The sequence below is a fragment of the Phasianus colchicus genome, chromosome 14, assembly GCF_987193195.1.
Source record: "Phasianus colchicus chromosome 14, bPhaCol1.hap1.1, whole genome shotgun sequence".
Lineage (NCBI taxonomy): Eukaryota > Metazoa > Chordata > Aves > Galliformes > Phasianidae > Phasianus > Phasianus colchicus.
Genome location: NC_143449.1, coordinates 11,254,048 through 11,281,928, shown reverse-complemented (window position 1 = coordinate 11,281,928; position 27,881 = coordinate 11,254,048). Strand labels below are relative to the sequence as shown.

The following is a 27,881-nucleotide window of genomic DNA, read 5'->3' as shown; positions in this document are numbered from 1 at the left end:
TTTGATTAGCTTATGTGCATTGCTTTGTGCATTGTGTCCATTTTGATTTGCACTTCACAGTTGCACAAGCAGCCATTGCACCTTTGTGAGATGTGGGATTAGGCAAATTTGTGTGTGAATTAAATGGTGCTAAAGGAATTTTCATAATGGCATCTATTTTAGGTCCTTATTAGCTAGTATTTGCATCTAGAACATGAATTCCTTACATGGTCAGAAACTGTTAGTTATTAAGCATTAGAATATTTGTACAGGCTTATTGATGTTTTAATTTGTAATGTATTGTGAGTTTATTAATCTTTGCTGATGTTTGAGTTACTGCCTTGACTATTTGAGCATCAGTGTGGAGCAGTGCTGTAGGTCAATCATTAGGCAAAACATTAATGATAAAAGCCTGATAACCAGGAAATATGATATGACTTCTTATTTCAGGCTCTCAATAGAAAAAAATCATTTCTTCCAGCCCTCCATAACTTAGTCAGTTATGTAGACAGTGTATGAGTTTCTGATACCAGAATGAGACAGCTTACAAGCGTGTCTCTTAATAATGTCTAGATGTTTAATCACTTCAAAAGAAGCATATGTGTAAATAAATGAAAAATCAAGGAAAATCTGAGTATAAGTAATACCAGAGACAATTTGAGGTAGTTCTTCATATTCTGTTTTTATTTGAATATAAAAACTGAGAAGGGGTAAATTGCTCAGAACTAAATTGTTGTTATTATAATAGCAATTATTAAAAACAGAAGCACTTACTAATCAATTTATAAAACTGAAAGACTGATAGAATATTCATTAGAATATTAGTTGGTGGAGATGCATGTATTCGTGCTGCATTTTCTAATTAACATTATAAGTTTCTTAGTGTTAAGTTATATACCATATAGTGTAAAAACCCCTTTGGTAAGAGTGGGAAAACCTGTTGCTGTTTCTTTTTCAGAGGGAGGGATTACTTTGATTACAAATAATGAGGATTCCTTGCCTTTGTCTCGCCATTCTTACAGAATTGATTAACATAACCTGATGTGTACTTGAATCTCAAGTCTTAAACCTCAAAAATCTTAGACTAAGCAGTGGCAGATCAGATAGTCCTGCTATAGTTCTTTTCAAGAAAGTAAAAAAAACCAAAAAAAAAAAACAAACAAAAAAACAAACAAAAAAACAAAACAGAACAAAAAACCCAAAAACCTCATGCTATCCAGGCATTCTATTTGATAAATACTTACTAGCTATAGGAAAGAATATATTGTTGAGGAAAGGTCTGTGTGCTTAAGAGAACTTGGTAGTGTATGTGCCTTTCATTTGACCAAGGTAGTGCAATTTTGTCTTTTCCTTAGAAGTGGATGCTTAGGGAAGAATACCAAAAGTTGTCTGGAATTAGTAAGAAGCCTGCAAATGCTTTGTGGTAGCTTTCTAGTTGCTTATCGATCTTGCTTATGCAAAAAGCCTTGTTGCAAATGTTTCATCTTTTCATCCTATGGTGTTTTTGAGGAGTGGGATGTGGACTAGGGATATGTTCTGTTCTCTGTCAGTATTGATGAAGTTAAAAGTAATGGTGTTTAAAAAAAAAAAAAAAAAAGGTTGATTTTAATATTAAAATATTTCTAGTTGTGATTTTAAAGGCAATGTTTATATTACTAGGTCTTCCTTGTAAGGAAAATAATTGGTCCTGATGCTGGACAACTTTATGCAATGAAAGTATTGAAAAAAGCTTCTTTAAAAGGTATGTCTGTTGTTTTATTTAAACTTTATAAAGTAGGTTTTAGCACCTGTCTCTCTTAAATGTGTCTAAATATTTCTTTGATAAAAGATTTAAGATCAAAAATGTGAGTTCAAATCTGACCAGATGGCTTAATTATGTAGTAAAATGTCCTTTTTTTTCAGAGTTTAAAACTGTATTATATAAATCTGCTTAGTTTTGGAGGGTTTTTTTTTGTATTAATGAACTGAGTAAGTGAACTTAAATACTCAAGTTAAACTCTATTCTGGCTGAAATTTAAGTCATTAATTTTCATAGGTGACCTAGTGAGGTAACTTAGAGATTTTTGGCTTTCAGGAGGTACTTTAATGGAGGCAATCCCACACAAATGGGATGTGTTAGTACTTGAAGAGGGATAAAGTGATCTTAACAGGTGGGACATATGTATTCAGTACAAATAGTTTAGAAGTTAAAGTTAGTTAAAACAGGAAGCTGAGACAGGTAAGAAAGGGAACTAAGTTTTGATGTCTGAAAACATGTCCTACAGAAGACTTAAAAATCAGATATGGTAACAACGCTTTGTGCTGTTAAAAAGGTAAAAGTATTTTGGACAGTACAGATGTTCCAGGTTTCTGTTCCATTCATATTTCACCCATTAAATTTTGCTACTGGTGCTCTTTTTTTTCCTCAGTTCGGGATAGAGTTCGTACGAAAATGGAGAGAGATATATTAGTAGAAGTAAATCACCCATTTATCGTCAAACTGCACTATGGTTGGTATTTATTTTGCTTCAATTTTTTCATTACTTGAAGTGGTTTTAGCAACCTTAAATAGCAAGGCTGAGAAAAGAACTTGTGTGTGTGTTTAGATTTATATATGTATTGTGGGTTTCACCCAGCGAATTGCTAAAAAAAAGAAAAACACCAAAATTTTAAAAGCAAAAAGAACAAACAAAGCAATTAGGGTTGTGCATCAATTGCTCACCACCTCGTGACTAGTGCCCAACCAGGCCCTAAGCAATGTGAGCCCCCTTCTTGGTCAACTCCCCCAGTCTTACTGTTCAGCATGACTCCATGTGCCATCACTTTGGCCAGTTTAAGTCAGCTGTTCTGGCTCTATCCCCTCCCAGCTCCTTCTGCCCCTAGAGCCTTCTTGCTTGTAGGGCCACATGAGAAGCTGAAACATCCTTGGCCTGTGCAAGCACTGCTCAGCAGCTGCTAAACAGAAGTGCATTGTCAACTTTATTTTCATCCTAAGTCAACAACACAACACTAGGAAGAAAATTAACTCTATCACAGATAAAACAAGAACAATATTAATTTTTTGATAAGGTACTTTTGAAATGAAAGACTTCTTTTGAAAACTCTTCTTAAGAGTTCTGCAGAGACTTCTATGTTTGAGCTAGACCAAAACAGCCATTAAAGTTCTTGGTTTCCCTGTTTGGCAAAGCAGAAATTAAACAACAGTGTGTTAACAATCTCTTATGACTAAGGTTGTGTTCTGTGAAGAAGCAAGCAAGGAGTTATTGATTAAAATTAAGCCTTGATTAGCAACTTGTGTAAATTTTCACGTTGGCAACTGAATTATGTCAGTTCCAAAACAAAAGCATTGTTTCACTGAAGTTGAAGTTTTACATGTTGTAAAAACATTCAGATTTGTGTGACAAAGATGATCTACAAAACATAACTGTTGGTTGTTTTTTTTTTTTTTTTTTGAAAGCCTTTCAGACTGAAGGGAAGCTATATTTAATATTGGATTTTCTCAGGGGAGGAGATGTATTCACACGATTATCCAAAGAGGTAAGTACTTACAATTTTATCTTAACTCAGTCTTATAGAAGTTGTCTTTGACAGTATTAGGGTTCCTTTTTTTTTTTCCTTGCTGGTTACCCTCGTTATTCTGGTCATGGTCAAATTTTCAAGAACTTTGTTGGGTTTTCCTTGCATATTGCAGAATAACAAGCTGTAACCTTAAATGTTTTTTAGCTAGCAACCTGAGCTTTTCTCTGGTATCTACAAAGGCCAATTCTTTTGTCTAAAAATGTTTTGTTGCTTGGAAACCCAACTGAAGTAAGTTAAAATTCAACAGTTACTAAAGCAGTTATAGTTTTTTGCTTGTAGTCAGTGTAGATGTTCCTTGAAACCTGCATCTCTAAGAGATTTCTGCTGCATTGTAAAATAAATCCCAGTGTGTAATCTCACAAAGCTTGAGCATTTTTGAAGGCACTCCTCTGCCATCTAACTTTGGCATGTAACTGGAGCTATAATTTTTCATTTACATTGCTTTCTTGAGAGTGAGTTATGGCAGAGGAGATGTGACACAGCCTGCCTCTTACTTTATGACAAGTCTAAAGATTTTTTGTATTATATGTATTTGTATTACCATGCTTAAGATTTTTTCTTTCTACAAACCATCCATAAAGCTCTAAATTTTTAATGGAAAATTTTCCAACAACTTTGCATTTAAAGAGCTTTTCCTGTGTTTTTTTTTTTTTTTTTAAATAAATAAATATGGAAGAAGTTACCCACTTTTTCCTCATCTGGAAAAGTATCTGATTTATTTTTTTAATGGTATAGAGGTGGAGGTGGTTGTCTCCTCAGTACCTAAGTCCATGAACTCCTCTACTCTCTTCAAATTAAAAAAAAAAAAAAATAAAATCAAGTTTTACTAAATGTAAATTTCTAATTTATTTTAAAGAAAGTTGACCTTGGTAGAACATTGGTCATCTCTAAGAAATGAGCACTATTAACTTTAAGTTCTAAAAATAAAGATTAAAAGCTCTGTCAAGGGGGTAGACATACCGTAGAAAGGGTTATTGGAACTCTAGGTAGGAAAGGAGTCTCTCTGCTTTGACATAGGCTGTCTGATTATAGAGGATGTTCTGGTAGAGTACGAAGAACTGTTCTTCTGCACTAATGCAGCGAGGATTACTGACTATACTTAAGTTAAGGGATGCAAGTTTATCCATAATAAAGGTAACTAGATGGCTGAATCAGCTATGTACTCCCCTCAGGTATAAAGAATTAATAATTGTGAGGTTATTCTTACTAATTTTATACTTTTTTGAAGACTTCAGTTACCTGTTAAGATAGCTTTTAAACATTTGCTGTATCTGTATAAGAGGAAATGGTGCCTGTTTTCTGTTATGAAGAAAGGGTGTTTTCAAAAATGCCTGCTAATGCAAAGGCATACACACAAATGTAAATTCCCTACAACATTTCATACTTTCTATATGAGGATTATTTTAAGTTAATTGGGTTTAGTATGAGGTTATTAAAATGCTTTTGTCGGTGTTGAACTTCTAATGCGGGTATGGGAGTTTCAACTGTGGAAATTAAATGAGTAGTTAATGAGGTTTTCGTTGGTAAAATTTAATGACATTGACTTGCATTATATTTAATTTAACGCAAAGTAGTTTTTAAATGAAATTATTATTCCAAGGCTGTGGATTACCACTTAGCATTGTTATATTTTTGAGATTTGCATTTTGGCTGTTCCAAAGAATAATGTTATCTTTCCATTCTGGATATAGATGAAAAAGAATCAACATTGCTCTTAAAAAAAAAAAAAAAAAAAGTGAAATTTCTTGTGTGCTGTTTTTGTCATGTAACAACTTCATCATTCATACAATATGAATAACTGACATGGAAATTGGAAGTATTTTTATTGCTAGTGCAACAGATTACATATTTATTGTGCAATTCAAAGTACTGATCAGTGTATTACTAAATCAGTAAGTCCAATGACTGTAATATTAAGTCTTATTACTTACTGTGCAGTTGATGACTATTCTTGTTGCTAGTTCTTTTGAGAAATAGAGAATAGTTGACTTAATTTTTGGAATTGAATTTGAGGTTTTAAGCTTGAAGATTATTAGTTTATCTCATAATTTCTAGAACTTGACAAAAGCCAAAGCAGATACAATGTTGTAATTTTCACAGTTGTATGTGAAAATTAGAAACAACCAGCTGAGTGTTTTGGACAAAAAAATCATCTCTATAAAGTGCATGTATGCAAGCATGCAAGTTCAGTTAGTTCTTCAATGTCTTTGTAGGGCCTTTTAAATTTTCTTAAGAGGAGATTAGGCTCTTCAGATCCTACTGCTAATTTTCTCATCTGTTATTTTCACAAGATATTTTACTTTACATACTTCTAATTTTTTTCTGAATACTTTTAATGTTAGTTGACACACCTGGTGATAATGCCAGAAAAATAGCTGCTTGTATGTAAACTTAGGATGCAGTGGCAGGCAGTGTGTGTAGGATTGTGGCTGAAGGAATCCTAGAGGTCAGTAACACCAAATACAACAATTAAATTAATTATATTGAAAATTAGCCAATGCTCTGTGGTAACTGCAGTTATTTTTAAATATTGCAGATCGTTCTTTTACTTGATGGTTATCATGATGATTAGTGTGTATTATCATATAATATCTGGTAGGTAAATTGCTGAATTATCATTTCATACAAATTACTGCTAAATCTTGTTTTGAAGGTAGGCAGATAGGAGAATTTTTTTTTTTTAGATTGCAGTTTTAAAAATTGAAGACAAGATCAGAAGGTAAATCTATACAGTTCTTATTAGGTTATGTTTACAGAGGAAGATGTGAAATTCTACCTCGCAGAACTGGCCCTTGCTTTGGATCACCTTCACAGCTTGGGAATTGTATACAGGGACCTGAAGCCAGAAAAGTAAAGTAAAATGTATTTTACCACTATTACATGTATTTTGCTTGTTGCTTTGCCTTTTCTGCTATAGTCATGTAAAAAATTGAAAATATTTTGGTAATTTTTTAAAGTAAAATGCATCTGTAACTTAAATGTAATATTGACTTGTTAATTTAATGATGGATGTTGGAGGAGATAAAAATTATGAACTACTACATTTTAAATGTTACATGAAATATTTCTGTTTATGTCTATTGGTGAATGTGAATTTTAATTTTCAGCATTTTGCTTGATGAAGCAGGACATATCAAGCTAACAGGTAGGCAACATTTATTAGTACAGCGCTTTCTGTGTGTGTGTCTGTGTGAGCTTAGTTAAGAACCTAAGAGATGTATAAGTAATAACTGAGATATGAGGCCAGTCTGGTTAAAAGTTGCTGTTGGAAACTTTTCCTTTTTGTGTTCTTTTTGTAAAAAGGCTTCTAGATTATTATTATTATTGTTACTATGTTTTGGGCTTAACACTGTAAATAAGCATTAGAAATTGCAGTAATATGCTTTATAAGGAACAATGGAAATATATCTAGAATATACTATGTACAGAACTAAAGGATTTGAATATGTGGAAAATATAAATGACTATGCATTTCTAAATATTACATTTAAAGTGAAACTAGTATAAATTTCATTTTATGTTTTGGTCTGTAGATACTGCTGTTAGATTCTGAGTGAAAAAAACTGTTTAAAGTCTCAAAGACTTAAATAATGGTGATGGACAATTATAAAAGGCAGTGTTTTTAAAATTCTACATAATATACTTAAATTCAGTCTTAATTCTTCCTTCCTTCTGAAAGCGAAGACTAATTCATTGGGAATCCTTTCCCTTTTCAGAGAAGGGAATGCTGAGAGCCTTGTCTTGAGAATTGAACTAATGTCAAGGAGACTTTTTAAATCATTCAGTAAATACAGGCTACATTCTACAAAATGCATTTACTTGTAATATTTTTCTGTAAGAATTAAGCAGGTAGTAAGTAGGAAATGAAAATTTGTTTATTGTAAGGCTCTGAGTATGTAATGTTTAAAATATTGAGTTACTAATATTTTGAGTGGTAACACTGATGGCTAATCACTACTTCATAGAATGTCTCTGGCATATGGTAAACTAAATTTCTGATGTCTCTGGATATCTGCAGTATCCTGTTTCATGAAGGATTGGGATAATGACACGATGTTCTTATAAGCAAGCAAACAATCTGTCAACACTTTTATTTTGAAAAACTATTTACAGTGTTGTTTTCTCTTAAAATTCTTTACTGGCTGTGTTCTTGTAATGCTGTTGTTGTAGATTTTGGACTCAGCAAAGAATCAGTAGATCAAGAGAAGAAGGCCTATTCTTTCTGTGGTACTGTAGAATACATGGCACCGGAAGTAGTAAACAGGCGTGGGCACAACCAGAGTGCTGACTGGTGGTCCTTTGGTGTTCTTATGGTACTGTATGCTTTGCTGCTTACCTGGCTTAAGGGTCATAAATATGCTGCTGATGTTTGAAGTGAATGAAATAATGCCTAGAATAGATTTGTCCAGATTGAAGAAAGCTTAAGCAAGGGAGAGAAAAGTTGACAACTGAAGTGCTACTGAAATAAAAACTAATTTGAGTAAAACTTTATAGCTGCATAGCACTGTAAGGAGTACTTGCTAGGAACCTCAAATCATGTACGTGGTCCACTGAGTTGCTCAACAGTTGTCATAGTGTTAAACTCCAGTTTGTGTATTTATTCTCCATGCTACTTAAAAGCATGGAGTAAAAATGGATTATTAATGGTGTTTTTATAAGAGTAGTGCCTAGCAGGCTAATTGTAGTGCAGCATAGCAGTGAGCCAGTAATGCTAGCACTTACATGTTTGCTGTAATGTGTTAGAGCATCAGTGTGAAATATACATATTGACATTAAAAGTAAAGTACTGTTTTAGAACTTGTTCTTCTTGCTGCTTTCATAGTACAGCAGTATCTAACGTAAGGTTACAGAAGGCATTCTATTACTCTAATTAAAGTAGCTTATGTAAGATATTCCAACATTATCGTTACCTTACATTTGCCACTATTATGGAAACTACTGATTAAATGCAATTTTTAGATTTGTAGATTTTTTTTAAATATCTTTAAAAGTTTGTGCCAGTTTGCCTAATGTAGCAATGGGAAGAGTGCAGTACTTAGCACTTTAAGCATCTGGGGGGAAAAAGTGTTGATTTAGATTAACATTTGTTCTTTTCAGTTTGAAATGCTTACTGGTACACTACCATTTCAAGGTAAAGATCGAAATGAAACTATGAATATGATACTGAAGTAAGTATATTTTATTACACTTTCTGACTTTCTAGAGAGTAATTTAAACATGTGCAACAGCTCTTGCTTGAGAGTATTAAAACTGGAACAGAAACACAAAAGCTCCCCGCACCTTCATGCACACAGAAATAAGGTTTAGATCCTAGACTATGGAAATGCTGCTGAGTATCTGCATATCATAGGGATGAACTTGTATTTTCACTGTAGGTGTGTAATAAAAAATAACAACAGTACAGTGTATTAGAACAGCATTACTTGCCACTTCTGGTGTTATATATTGCTACTGTTACAGAATTCCTTGTTTTGTAAGCAATAGTTAATCAGGTGTTTCTTTATGTACATATGTATATGTACAGTGCACTTATACATTCACATTTTCATATTACATTACCTCAGTTGAAACGTAAGTTGTCTGACAGGGCTAACTGGGTAAGCTGGTAACTTCTAAGGGAAGCTGTTAGGTAAATGTTCTCACCTTTGTTTGTGCTTAGTTAAAAAGAATTTCCTTTGGACTACATGCAGAGTCTTGGGCCTTTTGAGGGGGTGATAGTTAAGAAAGGGATGAAGGAGCAGCTCTGTTAACATGGTAGTTTGCATTTGTAGTGTTGCTTACTGTGAAAGGTTTGCTTACTGTGAAAGGTTAGTCACTTCAGGGACTAATAGCTAGTCGAATAATTTGGAATTTGAGTTTCTTCAGACCTTATTTCTAGTAGATGGTTTGGTGACAACATACTGATGACTTGAAGATATTTTTGAACTGTTCACATGTTCCAAGATAATTGCTTTACTTAATTCTAGCATAAAACTTGTTTAGGGGGCTTGGAGAGAGTATTATTTATTCTTAGTGGGTTTTTTTTGTTTGCTTTTGGTAACCATTGATGTATAAGGTGAAAGTGAAAAGCTAATGAGTTAAATGTGTATACAAGAACTTAGAATAAATTCTTAATGCATCATATAATGCAGTGAAGCCTGTATCCACTCTTTTCACTAAGATAAATTTTGTTTTCTTACTTTTTCTGTTTTCTTCTAGAGCAAAACTTGGTATGCCTCAGTTCCTCAGCCCTGAAGCACAAAGTCTTCTTAGGATGTTATTTAAAAGGAACCCATCAAATAGATTAGGTGGGTCAGCTTGTTTGGATCATTGAAATGAAAGTCAATGGGCTGAGTTTGTTACTTAAGGAAAGCAGCTGCTGGGGATTTTTCAAGCTTTGGTGTTGATGATCAGTAAAATTTGACTTCTGGTGACATTTCTTGGCAGCTTAGGTCATGAATTCTTGAATCTGGCTAATGAATGATTATTTTCTTGAACCAATGACTCTTTTAGCAGTGAGAATAAAGCTGACCAAGTATTGACAACTCTATATTTATGGGCTTTGTTTATTCTCATGTACCTCATCAGGGAGGCAAATGTGCTTAGTGATATATTTTGTCTCCTTGAAATATTTCTGATTTTAACAGTTCCTATAAAAAAAAGAAAAAAGCCTTATGTAAGATTAAAAAAAAAAAACTAACTAACTAACTAAGCATCTTTTCATGCAATTTTGTTCAAAGACTTTACCACAAAAGAGTTTTTTAATTGAGTATTTTCTTTATTCAGGAGCTGGTTCAGATGGAGTTGAAGAAATCAAGAGGCATCCTTTTTTTTCTACTGTTGACTGGAATGTAAGTGGAAAATTATCTGAATTATAGATACGATAAATATCTGAATAAAAGATGATACAAAATTATCTTTCAATTTGTGTATTGTTATAGCTTATAGGTATTTGTATCTGAATAGGGTACAGTAAATACTGCAGTACTGCTGACTCTTACATTCTGGCTTCTGCTGTAATCTTGCTTAGCATCTGGAGCTGTAGTGTTTATGGTATACAGTAATTAATTATAAAGTGGGCATTTAATTGTTCAGTAATTAGAGTTGCAACATTCTGAATTTTAAACTGTCTCTTACAACATCTGTAGTTAGTAGAGGGTGTTGGCATTCACTGTGTGCAAGAATCATTCTCTGGAATAAGTGTCTATCCAGTTGAAGCATGTCTCATGCCTTCTGTGCAGGGCACAAAACCTCACTGTGACTGTCGTTTTCTTTGGCTTAGCTGTAGTTAGCTGTAGCACATTCCGGTCTTACTAGTCATATTCCACACAGTTGAAGTATTGACTCTGGTGCTCTGAGTTGATCAGATTGCTGTCCAAGTTCATGGCTGCTTTCTTATGTTTTTATCACCTTGATGTGATGCCTTTTTAGATATGTTGCCCAGAAACATTCGCAACAAGTAAAGATACTCTGTAAACACTCCCTTGCTATAACGCCTATGAAAGGGTAGATGGAACAGTTGCTGTGCTGACTAGATTGCCTGCAATGCTAGTCAATACTGTGCTTAACTGTTTTATAGCCTATTGTCATTATCCTTCTCTTTTACTTCTGAGAAGTTGGCTTTCTAGCTGTGTTTATGCAGCATCTCCATAAAGAGTACAGATTAGCAAGCAGAGTTTTAGGTAATGGGAGTATTTTATGTGAATATACTTAGTGAGAGAAGGCTGTTTTAATATGGTCTTAAGTTAGCTAGTGTTTTTTGGAGAGGGCTGAGCTGGAAATAAACACAAGCAAGCAAATTCAAAAATTCTGCAGTTCTAACTCTTGTATTTATTTGGCTATGGTGATATTGATGAACACTTCAGTGTTTATTTCATTTTCTTTGAGATGAGTACAGGTCTCTCTTTCTCATATGTTCCTGGTTTTGGCTAGGGGGAAGTACATTCGTTACTGAAATATTACCTGCAGAGAGGTCTGACAGTGCAAGACAAATGCCAAGAAAAAATGTTCTCAGAACTTTCTGAGCTTAGCATGGGGTTTTGACATCACTTAATGTTTATAGTTACAGAAAATTTCACTAGACTTATATTGCTGGTTTGTTATCCTTTGGCAAAGCATTTTTCTGAAGCCTATTGAGTGAATGAGAAGAAAATGCAGAGCCTTTTCTTTCTCTCATTTAGGCTTAGTTGAGTAGGTCAGGAAAAACCTGGAATAGTTGCTTTGGGAATTGGCAGTACCTTGCTGAAAGGGATATATATCTGTCAGTTGTGAGAGCTGCTTCTATTCTGGGTCCAAGACAAAAGCAAAGACTGTATCCCATATCTTTCCAGTTTGGATATTTTGGGATGGTAACAACTGTTTGAAATGACAATGAACTAGATCTGAGATAAGGATAAAAGATGCACTATGACTGTTTGTCTGAATAAACGAGAAAAGACCTAGGGATAAGAGGCAGCCTGCTACCCTAAGTGCAGACTTGATAGACAAAACAGATTCAGAAGAGCAAGAAAGGAAGTATTGTTTGACTTGCTGAGTAACATTTCCCATAATGTTTCAAATCGAAGACATGTAAATAAAACTTCATTTTTGCATGCATGTGTGCTTTTTCTGATTACTGTGTGTTACTCACTCTTTCAGAAAACTGTTCCAGTACAAAGGTGACACTTGAGTTGTTTGAGTTGCCTTTAGCTTGGTGAAATTACAGCAACCATGGAAGTTTCATTCACTCTTTAATTATGACTTTTGTCATCCTACTACAGAAACTGTTCAGAAGAGAAATTCAACCCCCATTTAAACCTGCTTCTGGAAAACCAGAAGATACCTTTTGTTTTGATCCAGAATTTACAGCAAAAACACCAAAAGGTAAATATGCATCCACTGTTTTTAAGTTGGTGAGTGTTATGGGTTGATAGGGGTCAAATAAATTTTAATATATTTCCATTCTGTGCTAAATTAGGAGATTGGAGCTGGTGAGATATGCATTTTATGATGTAAAACATAAGTAAACTCAACACCTTCTTAAGTCACTGTAGCATTTATTATTAACATAGTATTTTTTTCTTTCTTTCTTTTAATTACTGTTTCTCTAGATGTGATGACAAGGAAGGTGGAAGGCACGACCAGCTCTGTTATAATGAGAATAGCTGTTAATTTCATCTTAAATCTGTCCAGGCTTCCCTTTTCTTTAGTTTGCTGAAAGAAAGGAAAAAAGACAAAAACAAGACAGATCACAGGATAGGAATCTTATTCAATGCATAATGCTACTTTTGTTTTCCTTTCCTCAGTCTTTCTTCTAACATGCAAACAGTCAAAAATAGCTTTAAGTTTTAGTCATACTAATCAAATGTGTATGCAACTAGATTCTCCAGGAGTTCCACCTAGTGCGAATGCACATCAGCTCTTTAAAGGATTTAGTTTTGTTGCAACAACTACTGTAGAAGATCATAAAATATCACCACTCACCAACATACTGCCAATAGTACAGGTAAAATTTTTTTTGGTAATTTTTCAAATGCCAGAACCTAACATTTGCAGTCTGTTATTTTATGTTGTGGAGTCTATTATAAAATATTCTGTTGAATCACTTTAATAATGCCTATTTTAACTCCAGAATTGGGGATGTGAGGAGGTGAAATTTTCTGGTGTGAGTATTTAAAAAAAAAAAAGCACTGGCAAGCTTAAAAAAAAAAGAAATAAACAAAGACAAAACAAAAAAACCTTTGCTGTTGAAAATAGTACTGTTATAAAGAGTTCTAGGTGACAGCTTGTATGTGTTTGTTTCTAAAGCAACTTCATGGGAACAGTGCGCAGTTTACTGACGTGTATGAACTGAAGGAAGATATTGGTGTTGGTTCCTACTCCGTTTGCAAGCGATGTATACACATAGCTACAAATATGGAGTTTGCTGTAAAGGTATTTGGAGTGACTTCATTGCCTTCTTTTGTAGCAGACATTAAATTAAATGCATGGGTTCTCCAGTTACTGTAGCTGTTAATATACTATGAACGATGAGTATTCTTCATTAAGTGAAATTGCATATAGGCTTCTATAGTTCTTTTTGTTGGTGAAGTTGTGGCATTGAGGAATTGGCTTTTGAAATTATAGCTCTGAAGCTTAAGAATATTGTATTGTGATGAACACACCTGAAATAAAGCAGGTGAGATCCACTAGGTTGGGGCTATGCTGCAGGGAAGTGATGCTTCAGACAGTTACGTCAGTTCCTTTGCCCACTGGAGCAGAATAGACAATGATACAAACCTTAACTGGTAGCAAAGATGTTACAAGAACTGAGTAAACAGAGATGTGAAGCTGGAAGATGAAATTAATAACTATAAATAAGCATTAAACTCTTGCAATTTTTTAAACTTGCCAAGATTTTTTTGTTACTTTATTTTTCAGATAATTGATAAAAGCAAGAGGGATCCCTCAGAAGAAATTGAGATTCTCATGCGTTATGGACAGCATCCAAACATTATAACTTTAAAGGATGTAGGTACCTTTGTCTCCTACTTTGTTACAAAATATACAATAAATAAACATAGATATAGAGAGTTTATTGGGCCTTATAAACTTTCTTTTACATAGCAAAATATATGTATTGATCTTTCTTAATTATAAAGAATTGATTCTTTCTAAATTGTCTGGATACTGATATTTTCTGAAGATTGTTAAATGAACTTAAAATGATAAATGATGTACCTGTTAAAAGTCATATTTTTCTTATTCCAAATGTGTTGGTAATTTAAATCTGAAAATACAGTTGCATGTGTCACGTGTATGCAAAATGTCAGCACTTTAAAAAAAAAATCTATGGGAGGGGAAAAGGAGTAGGGAATGGTAGGGCTAGTTTCCTCTTACAAACAGAAGTTCCTAGACTGAGGAAGCATTATTCTAAGTCATGATTTAATGATTTATTATCTCAACTTCTCACAGAATAACATATAGGCTTTCTTTATACTTCAGACTTTAAAGCTTTTGAATTATGGATTTAAATTTGAGAGTCCCTGCTGTTTGCACTTCATGTTCATGCACATGAATAGGTGAACAGTATAGTCTATAATTTCCAGATTTTTCAGGATCTGTAATTATAGATGATGTGGTTGAATGTGTGTGTATATATGTGCTTGTTCAACTTCAGGTGTATGATGATGGTAGATTCATATACCTCGTCACTGAGCTGATGAAGGGAGGAGAGCTGCTTGATCGAATTCTTAGACAAAAGTTCTTCTCAGAACGAGAGGCTAGCGCTGTATTATATACTATCACTAAGACTGTGGACTACCTGCACTGCCAAGGAGTGAGTGATCTCTCTTTGTCATAGCTTCATCCACGTTGCTTTGAATTAACAAACATATCTTATGTGTTTTTCTTATTGCAGAAAGGAAGACTTGTTTTGTTTTTTAAAGAAGTAATTAGCAACCCATCCCACCTATTATTCTGCAAACCATTTTAACTTGTACAGATAATGAAACAGACAATATTTGTGCACTTATGCTTGTTTGCAAGTTGGTTCTGTTAATTCCATTTGCATTATGAACTAGTAGGCTTTGAGTTTACTTTATGTTACTTGAAAGCTGGGTAATAGTGTAGAAGTGTTAATAGGTATACTAATGTAGAGACTATATTTTGTAAATAACAAAACTGCACGTACATGTGTTTGTATGTCATCTGAATGATGGCTTTTAAAATTTCTTGTTTAAAGGTAGTGCATCGTGACCTTAAACCTAGTAATATTTTATATATGGATGATTCAAATAATGCTGATTCAATCAGGATTTGTGATTTTGGATTTGCAAAACAACTTCGAGGAGAAAATGGGCTACTTCTAACTCCGTGCTACACTGCAAACTTTGTGGCACCAGAGGTATCTTAAGCTGCCATGTGTCTTCTGTGCTTTTTTTGTGCATCAACTTACTTAAAAAAGAATTAAAATTAAAAAAAAAAAAACTTCTAAATAGTTTAAAAAAAAAAAACTGCTAGTTTTTCTTAGATATAATTATGCACCAGTCTTGATTAAGTACTTATATGTTTATAATAACCCACTTTAAAAAGGTTAAATTTAAAATAATTTACCTTCAGGAAATAAGGATGGATTTGAACCTTAAGATAATTTTCTGGAAACAAGAAATATTGTAGATAGTAACTGTAACTTGTATATAGAACAACTAATGATGAAACCTCAACCTATACTAGGACTGACTTATCCATCCATAGCTTGTGTGCGTAGTGGTAGTGGTTTGGGGTTGCATGTGGGGGCTGGAGTTTTTTGCTTTTTCTTGTTGTTTTTTTTTTAATAAATGAAAAGTCTCTTAACACTTCTTTTTCCCCCCAAGGTTCTCATGCGGCAGGGATATGATGCTGCTTGTGACATATGGAGTTTGGGTGTTCTCCTTTACACAATGTTGGCAGGGTAAGGAAATTTTAGCTTTTTTTTTCTTACCTACAACTTCAGCATGCTGCACAAATCCCTGCTTTTCTTAAAATTTTAAGAGATTGCTTCACTGATTTGAATGCAGAACAAAAGACACTTAAGTGGAATAGGAAGCTGCAAGTTAAAAATGCATACAGAAACTAGGTTTATCTTACAGTTAGTTTCAGGACTTCTTTCTTCCCTAGTACATGGCCAGAGGATGCCAAAGACTTGCTGTAGTTTATAAGAGATAATTTAGTCTGTAAAAGTATATCTAGTTCCTGTTTTTAATCCTTCTGCCCCTTCTTTTGCCCACATTGTAATGCCCTTGTAATCAACTCATGTATCATCTTCTGCAGGCTTGGCTCATGACCCTTTTACAGAATTCTCTGACTTGTAAACTTCTAAGTTTTCGAAACTCTAAACATTCATTAAGCACTATAAAGCACTTAAACTAATAGCTTTTATAAATTTGCTTATGAATTCTCCTGACAGGTATAAAAATAAATTTTGTCATACAGATAAATATCTATTGGGAACTGTTCTTGATCATATTGTGCTTTTCTGTGTAAAATCACTACTGCCACTATGATTTTGTCATCAAGCTCAGCTCACTGCATGACTGATGTGCAACCATGCAGATCTTGGGCAGTATGCTGCCTGTGAAGTTAAGAAACATTGTCTGAATAAGAAGATATGGCAGGTAACAAGAACAGGAGAAGAACAGTCCAGCGATTTCTTAGCTTTCTATTTTGTTCCCCTTAATCATATCATTTGAAGTACTAGAATTAAGCTGCTGGGATACTTCCTAAACACTTGCTTATGATGCTGGTTGACCTTTCTTCTATGTAGAGCTTTCAAAGTGCAAAGATATGATGCATTAAGTTTTATTACTTCATCTTGCTGATTTGAAATTTAAGAGGTGTTAAAATTTAATTAATCTGAGTAACATTTGTTATTATTAAAACTAACTTAATATTAGCCTGTGATCATAGAAGATGCCGAAACATTTAATAAAACATTTAATACTTCTGATATTTGCATAAGGTGTGTATTTAAGTCATTCAGCTATTTTTTGAATTCTTTACAGTAGGAATTTTAGGAAAATAACCTGAACTTACAGAAATCCAGTAAGCTATTATAAAAGAAAAATCAAAACCCAATGATCTTGTAGTGTAAGCCTTACTAACTCTTGGTGTTTTTTTGTTTTTTAATCAAGAATATTCTTGCAGTTTTGCCCTAGAGATATGTGCATGTTTTGCTCATTGTGTCTAAATGTACATACATTCCCAACACTATTACTCTAGCCTTACTAGCCCTTCTGTTAGTGGGTTTCAATTGCTTTGAATGCTTATTATATACCATAGTTTTTGTTTTTATGAATCATTCTGTATAATTTCTAAGTCTTCACTAGTTAGAATGCATTATTAAGAAGTTAAAGCATCTTTTCAATCTGCATTTCTCATTTATTCTATGTAACTATAATTATGGGAAAAAGAAAATGTAGTAGCATTTCATCTTTGAAACTGTAAGTATTGATAGTATGTAATGTCTCTGTTAGTGGAATATTTACTCAGAATGATTTATGAGGTTTTATCAATTTCTTAGCTTCTTATGAGGCTTTTTTGCTCCTTTTCAATAGCTATACTCCGTTTGCAAATGGTCCTAATGATACTCCTGAGGAGATCCTGGTACGGATAGGCAGTGGAAAATTCTCATTAAGTGGAGGCAACTGGGACACTGTTTCTGATGCAGCAAAGGTATAAATTTTTTTCTGCTTTTTTTTCCCTTGGTTACTTTGTGGCATTTAAAAGAACATCTATTGAGCTTACTAAAATATATTAGGCTAACACAGTTTGCTATTCTTAACTGCAGTATTACAGTAAAGTCTGCAGGAATCTAGTTGTGTCAGGGGAGGTTTAGTTTAGATATCAGGAAAAACTTCCTGTAAAGAAGGGTGTTAAGCACTGGAATAGGCTCCCCGGAAAGGTGGTTGAGTCACCATCCCTGAATGTGTTTAAAAACAGTTTGGATGTGGTGTTCAGGGATGTGATTTGCTAAAATTAGGGTAGTATGGTTAGGTTCTGGTTGGACTTGATGGTCTTGAAAGTCTTTTCCAACCTGAGGAATTCTGTAATTCTATGATTCAAAAGCAGTGTTTTAGAGCAGGTAGCTCAGGGCTTAAGTCTGATCTTGAAAACCTCCAAGGTTTTTGTACAACTTGTCCAGGCAGCTTTTACTGTGCAAATGAAGAAAAATATCCTCCTGATTTCAAGTAACATGCCTTGTGGAACATCTCTTGATTTTTCTCAGCCTTCATTCTTTTGGCCTCAGTAAAGGTCTTCTGTTACCTCCCTCAACCTACTTCCTGTGTTTCAACCCAAGATGCTGTTGGACTTCCTGAGCATGTTGAGTCATGCTTGGTAGTTCAGCTTGCTGTCCTATCTAGACCTCCACGTTATCTTCAGCAAAGCAATTCCCTCGATAGTCAATCCCCAGCTTGTAGTTGGCAAGTATTTCCTCCATCCCAGGTGGAGGACTTTCAATTTGTTTTTGTTGAATTTTGTAAGGTTCTGGCTGGCTCATAACTCTATCCTGCCTGGATCCCATTGGATAGCTGCCAGCCCTTCAATTTACCAGTTTTTAGTGAGAAGTGAACTAGAAGTATACAGTAAAAACCTGAGTTACACACTGTTACTTCCCACAGGTCACTAACTTGGGATCTATCTTTCTTAAAATCTAATTTTAATCCTAATCTTTTTAGTCATTGTTTTTACTGGACCAAAACCAGATGTATGTGGCATTGCTTAATTGTAAAGTCATTCTTCCATTTATCTTTGTTCTAGTAGCAACTTACTTTGCACTGATATGTTTATTTCTATAGTATAGGTTCAGTTCATGCTTTTAACTTGTTCAGCATGTCATGTTCATGTCACGTCTTTACTGTTTTTGTTGTTACTTCCAAATATTAAACTAATACTTCAGTATGTTTGAATATCTTGCAAATCTTTATCAGCTTGATTATGATGCTGTCCTTTTATTTGAAGACAGAATTACAATTGCAGGATGTGTTCTAGGGGTTTAGTGTTGGCCTGCTCTGTAGGTATCTTAGTCACCGTTTTTTACCTTTTATAAATCTTGGCATTAATACTGTCTCTTCCTGATCTTTTGGAACTGCATAATTTGTGCATTTCAATAGGAGTGATTCAGAATACTTTTTTTGCTAATTCTGTCTTATCCACAAGTAATTAACTTGTATATAGTCATAAATGTTTCATATTTTGTGCCTAAACAAAAGGAACATTGTCAGCTTGTTCACATTTAGTTTTCTTTCAAGTTCTTCCTGTCTTTATTCCTCTGCCTTTCCTATTTCAGTTCACCTTTTGACCAACATTGAATTCATAGCTTATTACTAGTGCTTCTAAACAAAGAAAAATGTCCATTCTTATTTGATTTTACTCTTTATATACCTTGTTGAAAGAAAAATATTTTGCTAATATATAGCTATATATGAATTCAACTGTAATGTGTAGTCAGCAGATCCCAGGTGTGTAGTATTGGTAGATATCCATCCTCATTCATAGTTTTCTTCCATAAAAATCTTTCTGCTAAATTCTAACAGTATTTCTGGTCTTTCATAGAGTGTATTAGTAATGAACAAACTGAAATATGAAGCACAGAAACAACAAGTTTCTTAACAATAAAGGCCTGCTTTGTTAAACTGAAAACAACACATTGTTTTCAGACTTCCGTAGTGTCAGGGCACAAAATGATCCGATTTATCTACTGATGTTTTTGTTTGTATTGTGTTAATCCCTGCCACATTTTTTCATTACTGCCATAATTAAAGTATATATTAAAATTGTTTTAATTAGCATGTATCTTTTTTCATTTTTATTTAGGACTTGTTATCACATATGCTTCATGTAGATCCGCATCAGAGGTATACAGCAGAACAAGTATTAAAACATTCGTGGATAGCCTGTAGAGACCAGTTGCCCCATTATCAACTAAACAGACAAGATGCACCACATCTAGTAAAGGTAAAACAACCTGAGGACTGTATATTGCTTGAGTTAATGGACGTGCAATGATTTGGGATCACTTTGAGAGTTTACTGACAGAACTGATTTTTGAACTTAGTTTTTTTTCTTTGCCAGTATGTACATCTTCATATAAGTTATTTAAGCAAACAGATTTTTTTAACCTGTATGTGAGGGAAGAAATATTTCTGTTCGTTCTTTTTGTGCTTTCATAGATAAAGGTAGCTTTTGGCCATACAAGAACCAGATATCTCAGTTATCTGAAACTTCCACAGATCTATCATTCTTATTTGAGAAATTCAGGCCTTGGAACAGGCTTCCCAGGGCAGTGGGCTCAACATCGAGCTGCTGGAGCTTGAGGAGTAGTTGGACAGTGCTCCAGTGCTCTCAGACATACAGTTTGAATTCAGTATGGAGCCAGGAGTTGGACTCAATAGTCCTTGAAGGTTCCTTCCCACTACAGGTATTCTGTGACATCTTCTGGGATTTGTTTCTGTGACCAGATCGTGTTTCCTAAGTAAATTATCAAGCTACAGTTTTTGCACTTGTTTTATGTGTTCAGTTTGTATCTGTGATTCTGACTTACAACACACAAGCATGTTCTACTGTAAACAGCTTATATAATTTGTTTTTTAATCTAACAAAATTGATTAGGGAGCTGTGAAAGCCAGTCTTAGTAGTGTTGTGTTCATAAGTCAGGACCTGAATAACCACTTAAGGGGCTGTATTTCATAAACTGATGCTATTTGTTGCTTAGAAGGTACCAAGTCTGACTCACGTTAAAAGGTAACCACTATATTTAAGGTATGTTAAATAAATAAATACACAGCAAAGGAAAAGCAATGTTATGTACCTTGCTGAAGGAATCAGTGATAAATGTGTTTTTCATTCAACACAAACTTTAGACAACATATGTGATCTAACATAAATCTTATTCTCTTTATGAACTTAATATTGAATTATTCTATTTGGTGATTAAAAATAACTTCTACAACTTGTTATCCATTTCATTGTTCTCTAGGGAGCCATGGCTGCTACATATTCTGCACTGAATCACAAGACGTTTCAGCCAGTGTTAGAGCCTGTTGCAGCCTCAAGTTTAGCTCAGCGACGGAGCATGAAAAAGCTAACGTCAACAGACTTATAGATCCACTGGGACACCTTAGCAAACAGAAGCAAGGAGAAAATCCAATAAGTGGCTTTACTTTGCCTGACCTGTGATCAAAAGGCATCTATGGTTTCCTGCTACACTACTTGAATTCTGTAGAAGTCCTTTTTTAAAAAAAAGAAAAAAAAAATGCCACAGGTTCATACTGTGTTATTTTACAGGTTGTATCTGTTAGGGTTAATTTAAACATCAGGTACACCATGATGAATTTCTTGACACTGTCCTTTAAGAGATCTGTTGTGAAATATTTCACATTCTGTATAGTTTTGGTGGGTTCATTTAAAAAAAAAAAAAAAAGTTTAGGGGACCGTTGCCACTGACCAAGTTGTGCATAAAGTGTCAGTGTAAATTTTTTCTTTCTCTTTGTGCATTTAGACCCTGTTTTGAAGGACAAATTTTTAATTTTGTAATTGGGCATTTAAATGAATTAAGTTGAATCAATTAACTTGTTCATTCTTTTTTTATAAAAAGATGACTAATGTATTGTGCCAGTATTAAATGCATTAGTGCTAATTTGGCAGGTCTGTGTTTGCATGGTGCCAGTAATTGGTAAGTTTGTGAAAATATAAACAAAAGAAATGGGTAAAGTTCTGCACTTTACCTGGAATCTAAGAAAAAGAACACTTGTGGTTATGGCCGTGAATGTTGTTGTCTGGAGCTGAGCTGAAGAAGGTAAATACATGTATAAACTGTCAAAAATAAGGACTGAAATAATATTGGTACTACAACATCATGTCATCCAATTTTGTTAAAAAATTTTATTATTGCGTATCTGTTTGTACAACAGCTGTTCTATTTCCTTAGCAGTTGTTTCCACTGAATATAACTAACCTTAAGTTTGTTTGGCACATAAGGCAAACTGACACTTTGTTATATCAAACTTGGCATGTGGATTTTTTTATTTATTTGTTTTTTCTTATAGAATATTGCTTCTACCTGAATCTCTAGCTGCATGTACAAATACTACAGAAACAAAATTCAATTTGCCTAACTGTAGGGGTAGCTTGGGAAAAATAAATAAGCCTTGCAGTGTGCCCAGATAAGAGAATAATGACCCAGAAATCTCATAGTTATGGGCAAGTTACTGACCATATCCTTTTGCCAGCACTCACTCTTACTGTCTGTCGTCATGTTACGACTTCAGCTCTTTCTAAAAAATGTTGTGATAGAAAGGAAACAAATCTCAGGGCCAGAATTGTCTTGGAGTTTTCTGACTCAAAACCAGTGCTGGCTTGCATTTGCTAGTAAACTAGGAATAAATACATTCAGAGATAATAAGCTTAAAGTATTTTCACATGTTGTAGACATCATGTCAGTAAAATTGTGCAGTGGTACGATGGTATGAATTTTAAATATTAGGAAGCATATTATCGATCAACAGTTTGACTATTCACTCACTGAGAATACAAGTGACCAAAAATTGCACTTCTGTCCATCTTACTTGTTCCAGATACTTTTGGTAGCCAGTTATAAGACATTTGTGATGGCAGAAAGGGGGGGAAAAAAAAGCTTTCAGGAAAATTCTGGCCTAACTTCCAAAAGTGACAATAGTAACTCAGATTTTAAAATGCAAAGGGTGCTGGCTGATTTTTGCTTATACCTGTGAAGTACTTGAGATTGAAGTACTATTAGATAAGCTGCTTTCTCCTGATGCGGTAAGGGAAGATGGAAATTTTGTGGCCCAATCGTTAGGTATGAGTATAATAGATTTGAGACTTTATGAATATAGGAGGTGTGCTATTTGTATCATGCAGAGTATATCCCATACTAAATTTCTTGAGTGTTTGATAGATGATGGAAGCTTACTGGGGCCATTTGTGCCTGATTTTGAGGTGCCTGTTTGAAATGCTTGAAAGCTATCAAAGAACGTGACTGCTTCCTAGAAAGTTTATTATTTAGTACCGGATCTGTCCCTTGTGCAATTGGCTCATCCTTTTCTCTATTAGAGACCTTTGTCCAAAAGAATACGTGTGAAATTCTCATCTACAGCCTGTAATTGTCTGCAATTTTTGTCTGCAAATTTACAAGTGACTACCAGAACAATCTGAGTTCACACTATGGAGGGGAAAAATAGTGGTAGAAATAAGCTGTCTTGGCTGAGGTCCAGGTATAATATGGGTTGAAACACAACTGTAAAACCCGTTGGTCTAGAGGGTAACACAAGGAATGGAACACAAATGTCAAATTTGAATCGTCTTCAGCTTTCCTGCAAGGTAGCAGCTGGTCTTTAATGGCTTTATTCATTAATCATTTAACAGTGTTTATATTGGCATTTTCTTTTAGCTTGCTTAGAAGCACCACATTATAAGCACCTTAAAAGCATTTTGCACAAAAGCAGTTGTAAGCAGCTGAAGATAATTTAAGTTCTTCTCAATGTGCAAAACAAAGGTAATAAGAGGAAGAATGTGCAAATGAGGTTGAATTCTGATTCTTAGCAAAGATTTTTAAACATCTGTAAGGTTATCCTTTCTAGTTATTTTTTTAAAATCATTACTAGCCTGTAGTGCTAACAGTACTCCTGGGGCAAAAGCAAGGTTTTAGTGACTACAGCATTATAAATTCGTCTTATCACAAGGAAATCACATGGAGAAACATCTTTGTTGTATTTAATGAGACCTGTGTACTCTAGTATGCTGATTTTAATCCTTAAATCATTTGGGGGGAGGGGGAAGGGAACTTGCTGTGAATATTTCAGCATATCAGTTTTGAAACGTCAGATATGCAGGGATGCAGGAGAGTTTACTTCAATTTTGATATTTCTTTTGGAATTTTTCATACTTTTCAAACTTTTGTTCAATTACTAATGCTCATAAACAGACTGCATTGTCAGTTCAGTGTGAAATGGAATAATGCTTGAACATGCTCTTGGAGTGAAAGGTCAGTAATGTTTTGCTGGGTCTCTGCACAGTTCAAGATTACAAGCTATTTATCATCTAATACAGACTTTGTAAAAGAGTGACATTTTTTATTTTTTATAAAGAAATATGGATACTACTTAAAAGAATTTCTGGAGAACTAATTACTATCAAGTGATCTTATATTTTGGGTGTGGTGTTTTTCTGCCAGCAAGATAAGTTCTACTCTGGCTTTGATAATAGCAGTTAAGTTCTAGATCTTACGAGCACAGAGTCTGATACAGTTCTTGCTGAAGGGAGTAGACAACCCTTGCACATAAACTGTAGCTGGAGCACGTACCTGATGTACCTGCTTCTCTTCACCTCACCCCTCCAATATTGCAATTATTATCTTCAGTTTTCCTTTTGATGAAAAGTAAGGAACTCTGTTGTATTCCTGTATTGTGTTCAAAAGCTGTGCAGTGGCATCAACATCCACCAGTGGTGCATAATGAAGAGTGTCCAAACCAGAGAGAATCAGTGTGGGCAGACTGATTTAAGCCACTGTTTTGTGGCTTGCCTAAATGCTGTTGTTAGCATGGTGTATAGTTTTCCTATTATGCCTGAAACTACTAAATTATTTCTGACCCTGTAAAAGCCTAAGTAGATGGTCTAAGCATACTATCTAGCTGAGGCCAATGTTCTATGGTTTTAAAAGTTATTCTAGCATTCAGAGAAGGCATCCAAAACCTCACACACATCACTCATGCAGAGCTTGAGTAGTCTTCCATATTTTAATTCACTTTCCAAAGCTAACTTTCATGTATGTATTGGAGAAATTAACTGAAATGTCCAGTAGTTAAAATTGCATCTAGCCACTTTAACAATTGGAAGTTACTTGCAATATGCACTGGTCATTTGCAGTGACACATCTATCTCTGCCCTCAAATTTTGCAATTGAAAAAGCTGGGGAGCTTGTGAGGATTGAGTAAGATAGACAGTAATATAGTAAGTATATTGGTTTGTATCAATGCAATTAGAATAAAACATCAATGCAATTAAGGGGAGTTCATGTACTTGTGTAGCACTTACATTTTTTAGACCCATCTAGTCTAAAACTTTGCTAATGCTTGTGGGAGGGAAGGGAGGAGCAGGTTTCTCATAAAGTTTTCAAATGGCTTCTTAAGTTATTATGAGTCCTTATGTAATGCTATCAGAGCTCTTTTTTTTTTTTTTAATGCTGCTCTGTGACAGCTCACTCAGTTTTCTTGAGTATGTACTGATACCTACGGGTAACATACATACACCGTTGTTATGTACCATCCTTCTGCATCAATGCCTCTTTAGTTACATATCCTCAGTGTCTTTTCTTAAATGTACTTCCCTAAATTAATTTGTTATTATGCCTATATTTTCCTTTGGGAATAAAAGAATGAAAGCAAGTTAAAGAAAATAAAATCCTAGGGTATAGCTGTAGTTGACTTGAATATTGTAGTAACTTATGTAACTAGAAGTCCCTTCTCCAATTGGCTTTCTTGAGATTTTTCTATGTAAAGAAAGCAACTTTTCTTTGAAAGCTTTAAATGATCTTTAATGGTTAAGATTTGGGAGATAGCTTATTACCAGTAATGAGTTTAAAAACATTGGATCCTGGTTTGGGTTTTTTGTGTGTGAGAACTAAAAATGCTCAAGGTGGATCTCCTTTGCAGGACAAAGTGTTCTTATTTTGTGTGTTTTGCATTAGGCTTATAAGCAGCATTGGCTAAGAATTGTGTTGTCATAATATCCCAAGCACTTTGGCATCTTGCACTGATACTCTGATTAGAGCTAAAAACTATTCTGGCACATGACTGGCTATAAATCTCAATATATGAAAGGGCATTAATTGAAAATGGTGTGCAATGAATCACATGCTCTCTGAGGTACTTAAAAGATGAAACTATACAAAAGGTCCCCGTTATCAGATATTGTAACTGTCATTTCTTTCTCTAAGCATATTGTGGATTTTGTATCATATTGTATTTATTTCTTTTAATTTTAAAAGTTTTTCTTTAAAGCTCTGTATATATTGACATTAAAGTTTGCATTGTACTACGTTCTCTTCTCTTTGTAAGGCTGAATCTAGTAGTGCATTGTATGGTATGTTGTTTTTCTTTGCACTGTGCTGCTAAAAGATACAATTGCCTTGAATTCCAACATGCCAAAGACAACCTCAAAATTGTATTTATTTTTGTTAGACATTGTGAACAATGATAAAGGTACAGTTTTAAATAGCTGGCAGTTTCTCAAGTACTAGAGTGAAAAAGTTGCAAGTTCATGATTTTTATAATTGACAAAAAATGATCACTTTGAAAGTTCAACAACTCTTTTTTTAAAATGATATAAAATTAATGAGCACACACAGTAAATCAAATGTACTCTGAATTGCATTATTTGGTAAGCCCTGCCAAAAACCTCACATCAAGAGCTGTTTATAAATTTATATTCACAGTAAAGTGTTTTATGCCACACTTTCAATAAAACATACATTTATTGATAGGATTGATGTATTAATTTAGGGTGGGATGATCTACCTTCCACATGTTTTTGCATGTAGTCGAAGCTGAATACCTGAAAAGAGGAAATCATTTTCTTTCCAGATGCAGGCATTTAGATTGCAAGTGAGAGCAGTCAAATTAAAAGCAGTGACCTGCACAGGCAGTCAAAGATAAATAAGTGCATCAGCATTTGCCACATGAGGTCATAAAGCTGTAGTAGAAAGCTCTGCCTCCTAACATTCTTTTCTGCTGTAGATGAGCTATTGCTGCAAAGCCGAGCAGTGCTGCCCTCGCTATATGTGGTAGAGCAATTAGCTCACTGTGTACCAAATAATCCCCATTGCAGCACAATAGTGAGAGATCCCTGAACCTCCAGGCAGCGAGTTCCTTGCACGCCTACTGGGCACTGGCTGCTGCTGGCAAAAGAGACAAGGCCTGTATTAAGAAAAACTTGGACTGCTGATGAGATCTAGGGTTGCAATGAAATAGGCGTATTCTGTATTGTTTTGCTTTCTTGCAAGCACTGGCTCTCAGGAAAGAGCTCAGTCTTACCTATGACTCATCTGAAGCTATAAGGTGCCTTCCCACTTCTTTCTTTTATGGGGTAGAAAGATGATGGGGGGGAGAAGCTCTCAGAAGCACTTAAGAGATGAGCTTGCTTTAGCTGTGTAGCTTTCTTTATGTCGCCACTAAAGTTGGCATCCTAGCTAGCACGGCGCTGGACGCTGAGGAACCAGAACGCTGAGAAGACCGCCACGCGTGTCTGTGAGCTCGGTGCCGGGCCGTGCGGGCAGAAGCAAGCAGGGAAAGCGCGGCTCCGTGCCCCGCTGACCCGCACTGCTGAACCGAGAGCTGCCCGCGGCACCGCTCCTCGTCTGCGGTGTCTGCGCTGCTGCGCACGGCTTTACCGGGCTTAAGGAAGGCTCTTTTCCTAAGTGTCAAAAGTACGGGTGGCTGCACAGAAAGTAGCTTGCTTTTCCCCCTTTTCGCATGCGTTCTGCTTGCGCAACATCAGCACCCCGCCGTACGGTCGCAGCGCTGAGGCGCCGTACCGCGGTGCGCAACGGCCGCGAGATGGCGGCAGTGGCGCGCCGAGCCGCGTGGCGGGGCGGCCGCTCGGCCCTTCGTCGCTGCTTCCCTCGTTTCACCTGAGCGCGGTGTGGAGTTCATCGTCACAGATAAACATTGGAAGTGCTGCGGGCCGAATTAATATTTCAGGATTCTTCGCTATTTATTACTGTGCTTAATTTTCTTTCTTAAACGTATTTTGGGCCTTGGGCTGTTAAGAATTTTAATTTTTGAGGTGGTTTAATGAATTATAAAAGATGCTTTAAACAGGAATGAATATCTAATAGATGCCAAAAGTGATTAATT

The 27,881-nt window shown here is 35.0% G+C and overlaps 1 protein-coding gene across 1 annotated transcript in view; it reads left to right on the top strand.

Annotated features, from left to right (window-relative positions):
- RPS6KA6 (ribosomal protein S6 kinase A6) overlaps positions 1 to 26,662 on the top strand; it is a 40,735-nt gene extending 14,073 nt beyond the window's left edge. The window contains exons 4-22 of the mRNA XM_031594319.2: positions 1,639 to 1,720; positions 2,388 to 2,468; positions 3,416 to 3,495; positions 6,281 to 6,387; positions 6,645 to 6,682; positions 7,708 to 7,850; positions 8,635 to 8,705; positions 9,736 to 9,824; positions 10,303 to 10,367; positions 12,276 to 12,378; positions 12,876 to 13,000; positions 13,303 to 13,428; positions 13,915 to 14,004; positions 14,654 to 14,812; positions 15,218 to 15,379; positions 15,849 to 15,925; positions 17,568 to 17,685; positions 19,828 to 19,968; positions 20,990 to 26,662. Of these exons, the coding sequence (XP_031450179.1) occupies positions 1,639 to 1,720; positions 2,388 to 2,468; positions 3,416 to 3,495; positions 6,281 to 6,387; positions 6,645 to 6,682; positions 7,708 to 7,850; positions 8,635 to 8,705; positions 9,736 to 9,824; positions 10,303 to 10,367; positions 12,276 to 12,378; positions 12,876 to 13,000; positions 13,303 to 13,428; positions 13,915 to 14,004; positions 14,654 to 14,812; positions 15,218 to 15,379; positions 15,849 to 15,925; positions 17,568 to 17,685; positions 19,828 to 19,968; positions 20,990 to 21,115 (1,983 nt within the window). The 3' untranslated portion in view covers positions 21,116 to 26,662. The remainder of the gene's footprint in view (positions 1 to 1,638; positions 1,721 to 2,387; positions 2,469 to 3,415; positions 3,496 to 6,280; positions 6,388 to 6,644; positions 6,683 to 7,707; positions 7,851 to 8,634; positions 8,706 to 9,735; positions 9,825 to 10,302; positions 10,368 to 12,275; positions 12,379 to 12,875; positions 13,001 to 13,302; positions 13,429 to 13,914; positions 14,005 to 14,653; positions 14,813 to 15,217; positions 15,380 to 15,848; positions 15,926 to 17,567; positions 17,686 to 19,827; positions 19,969 to 20,989) is intronic.
- The last annotated feature ends 1,219 nt before the right edge of the window (positions 26,663 to 27,881 follow it).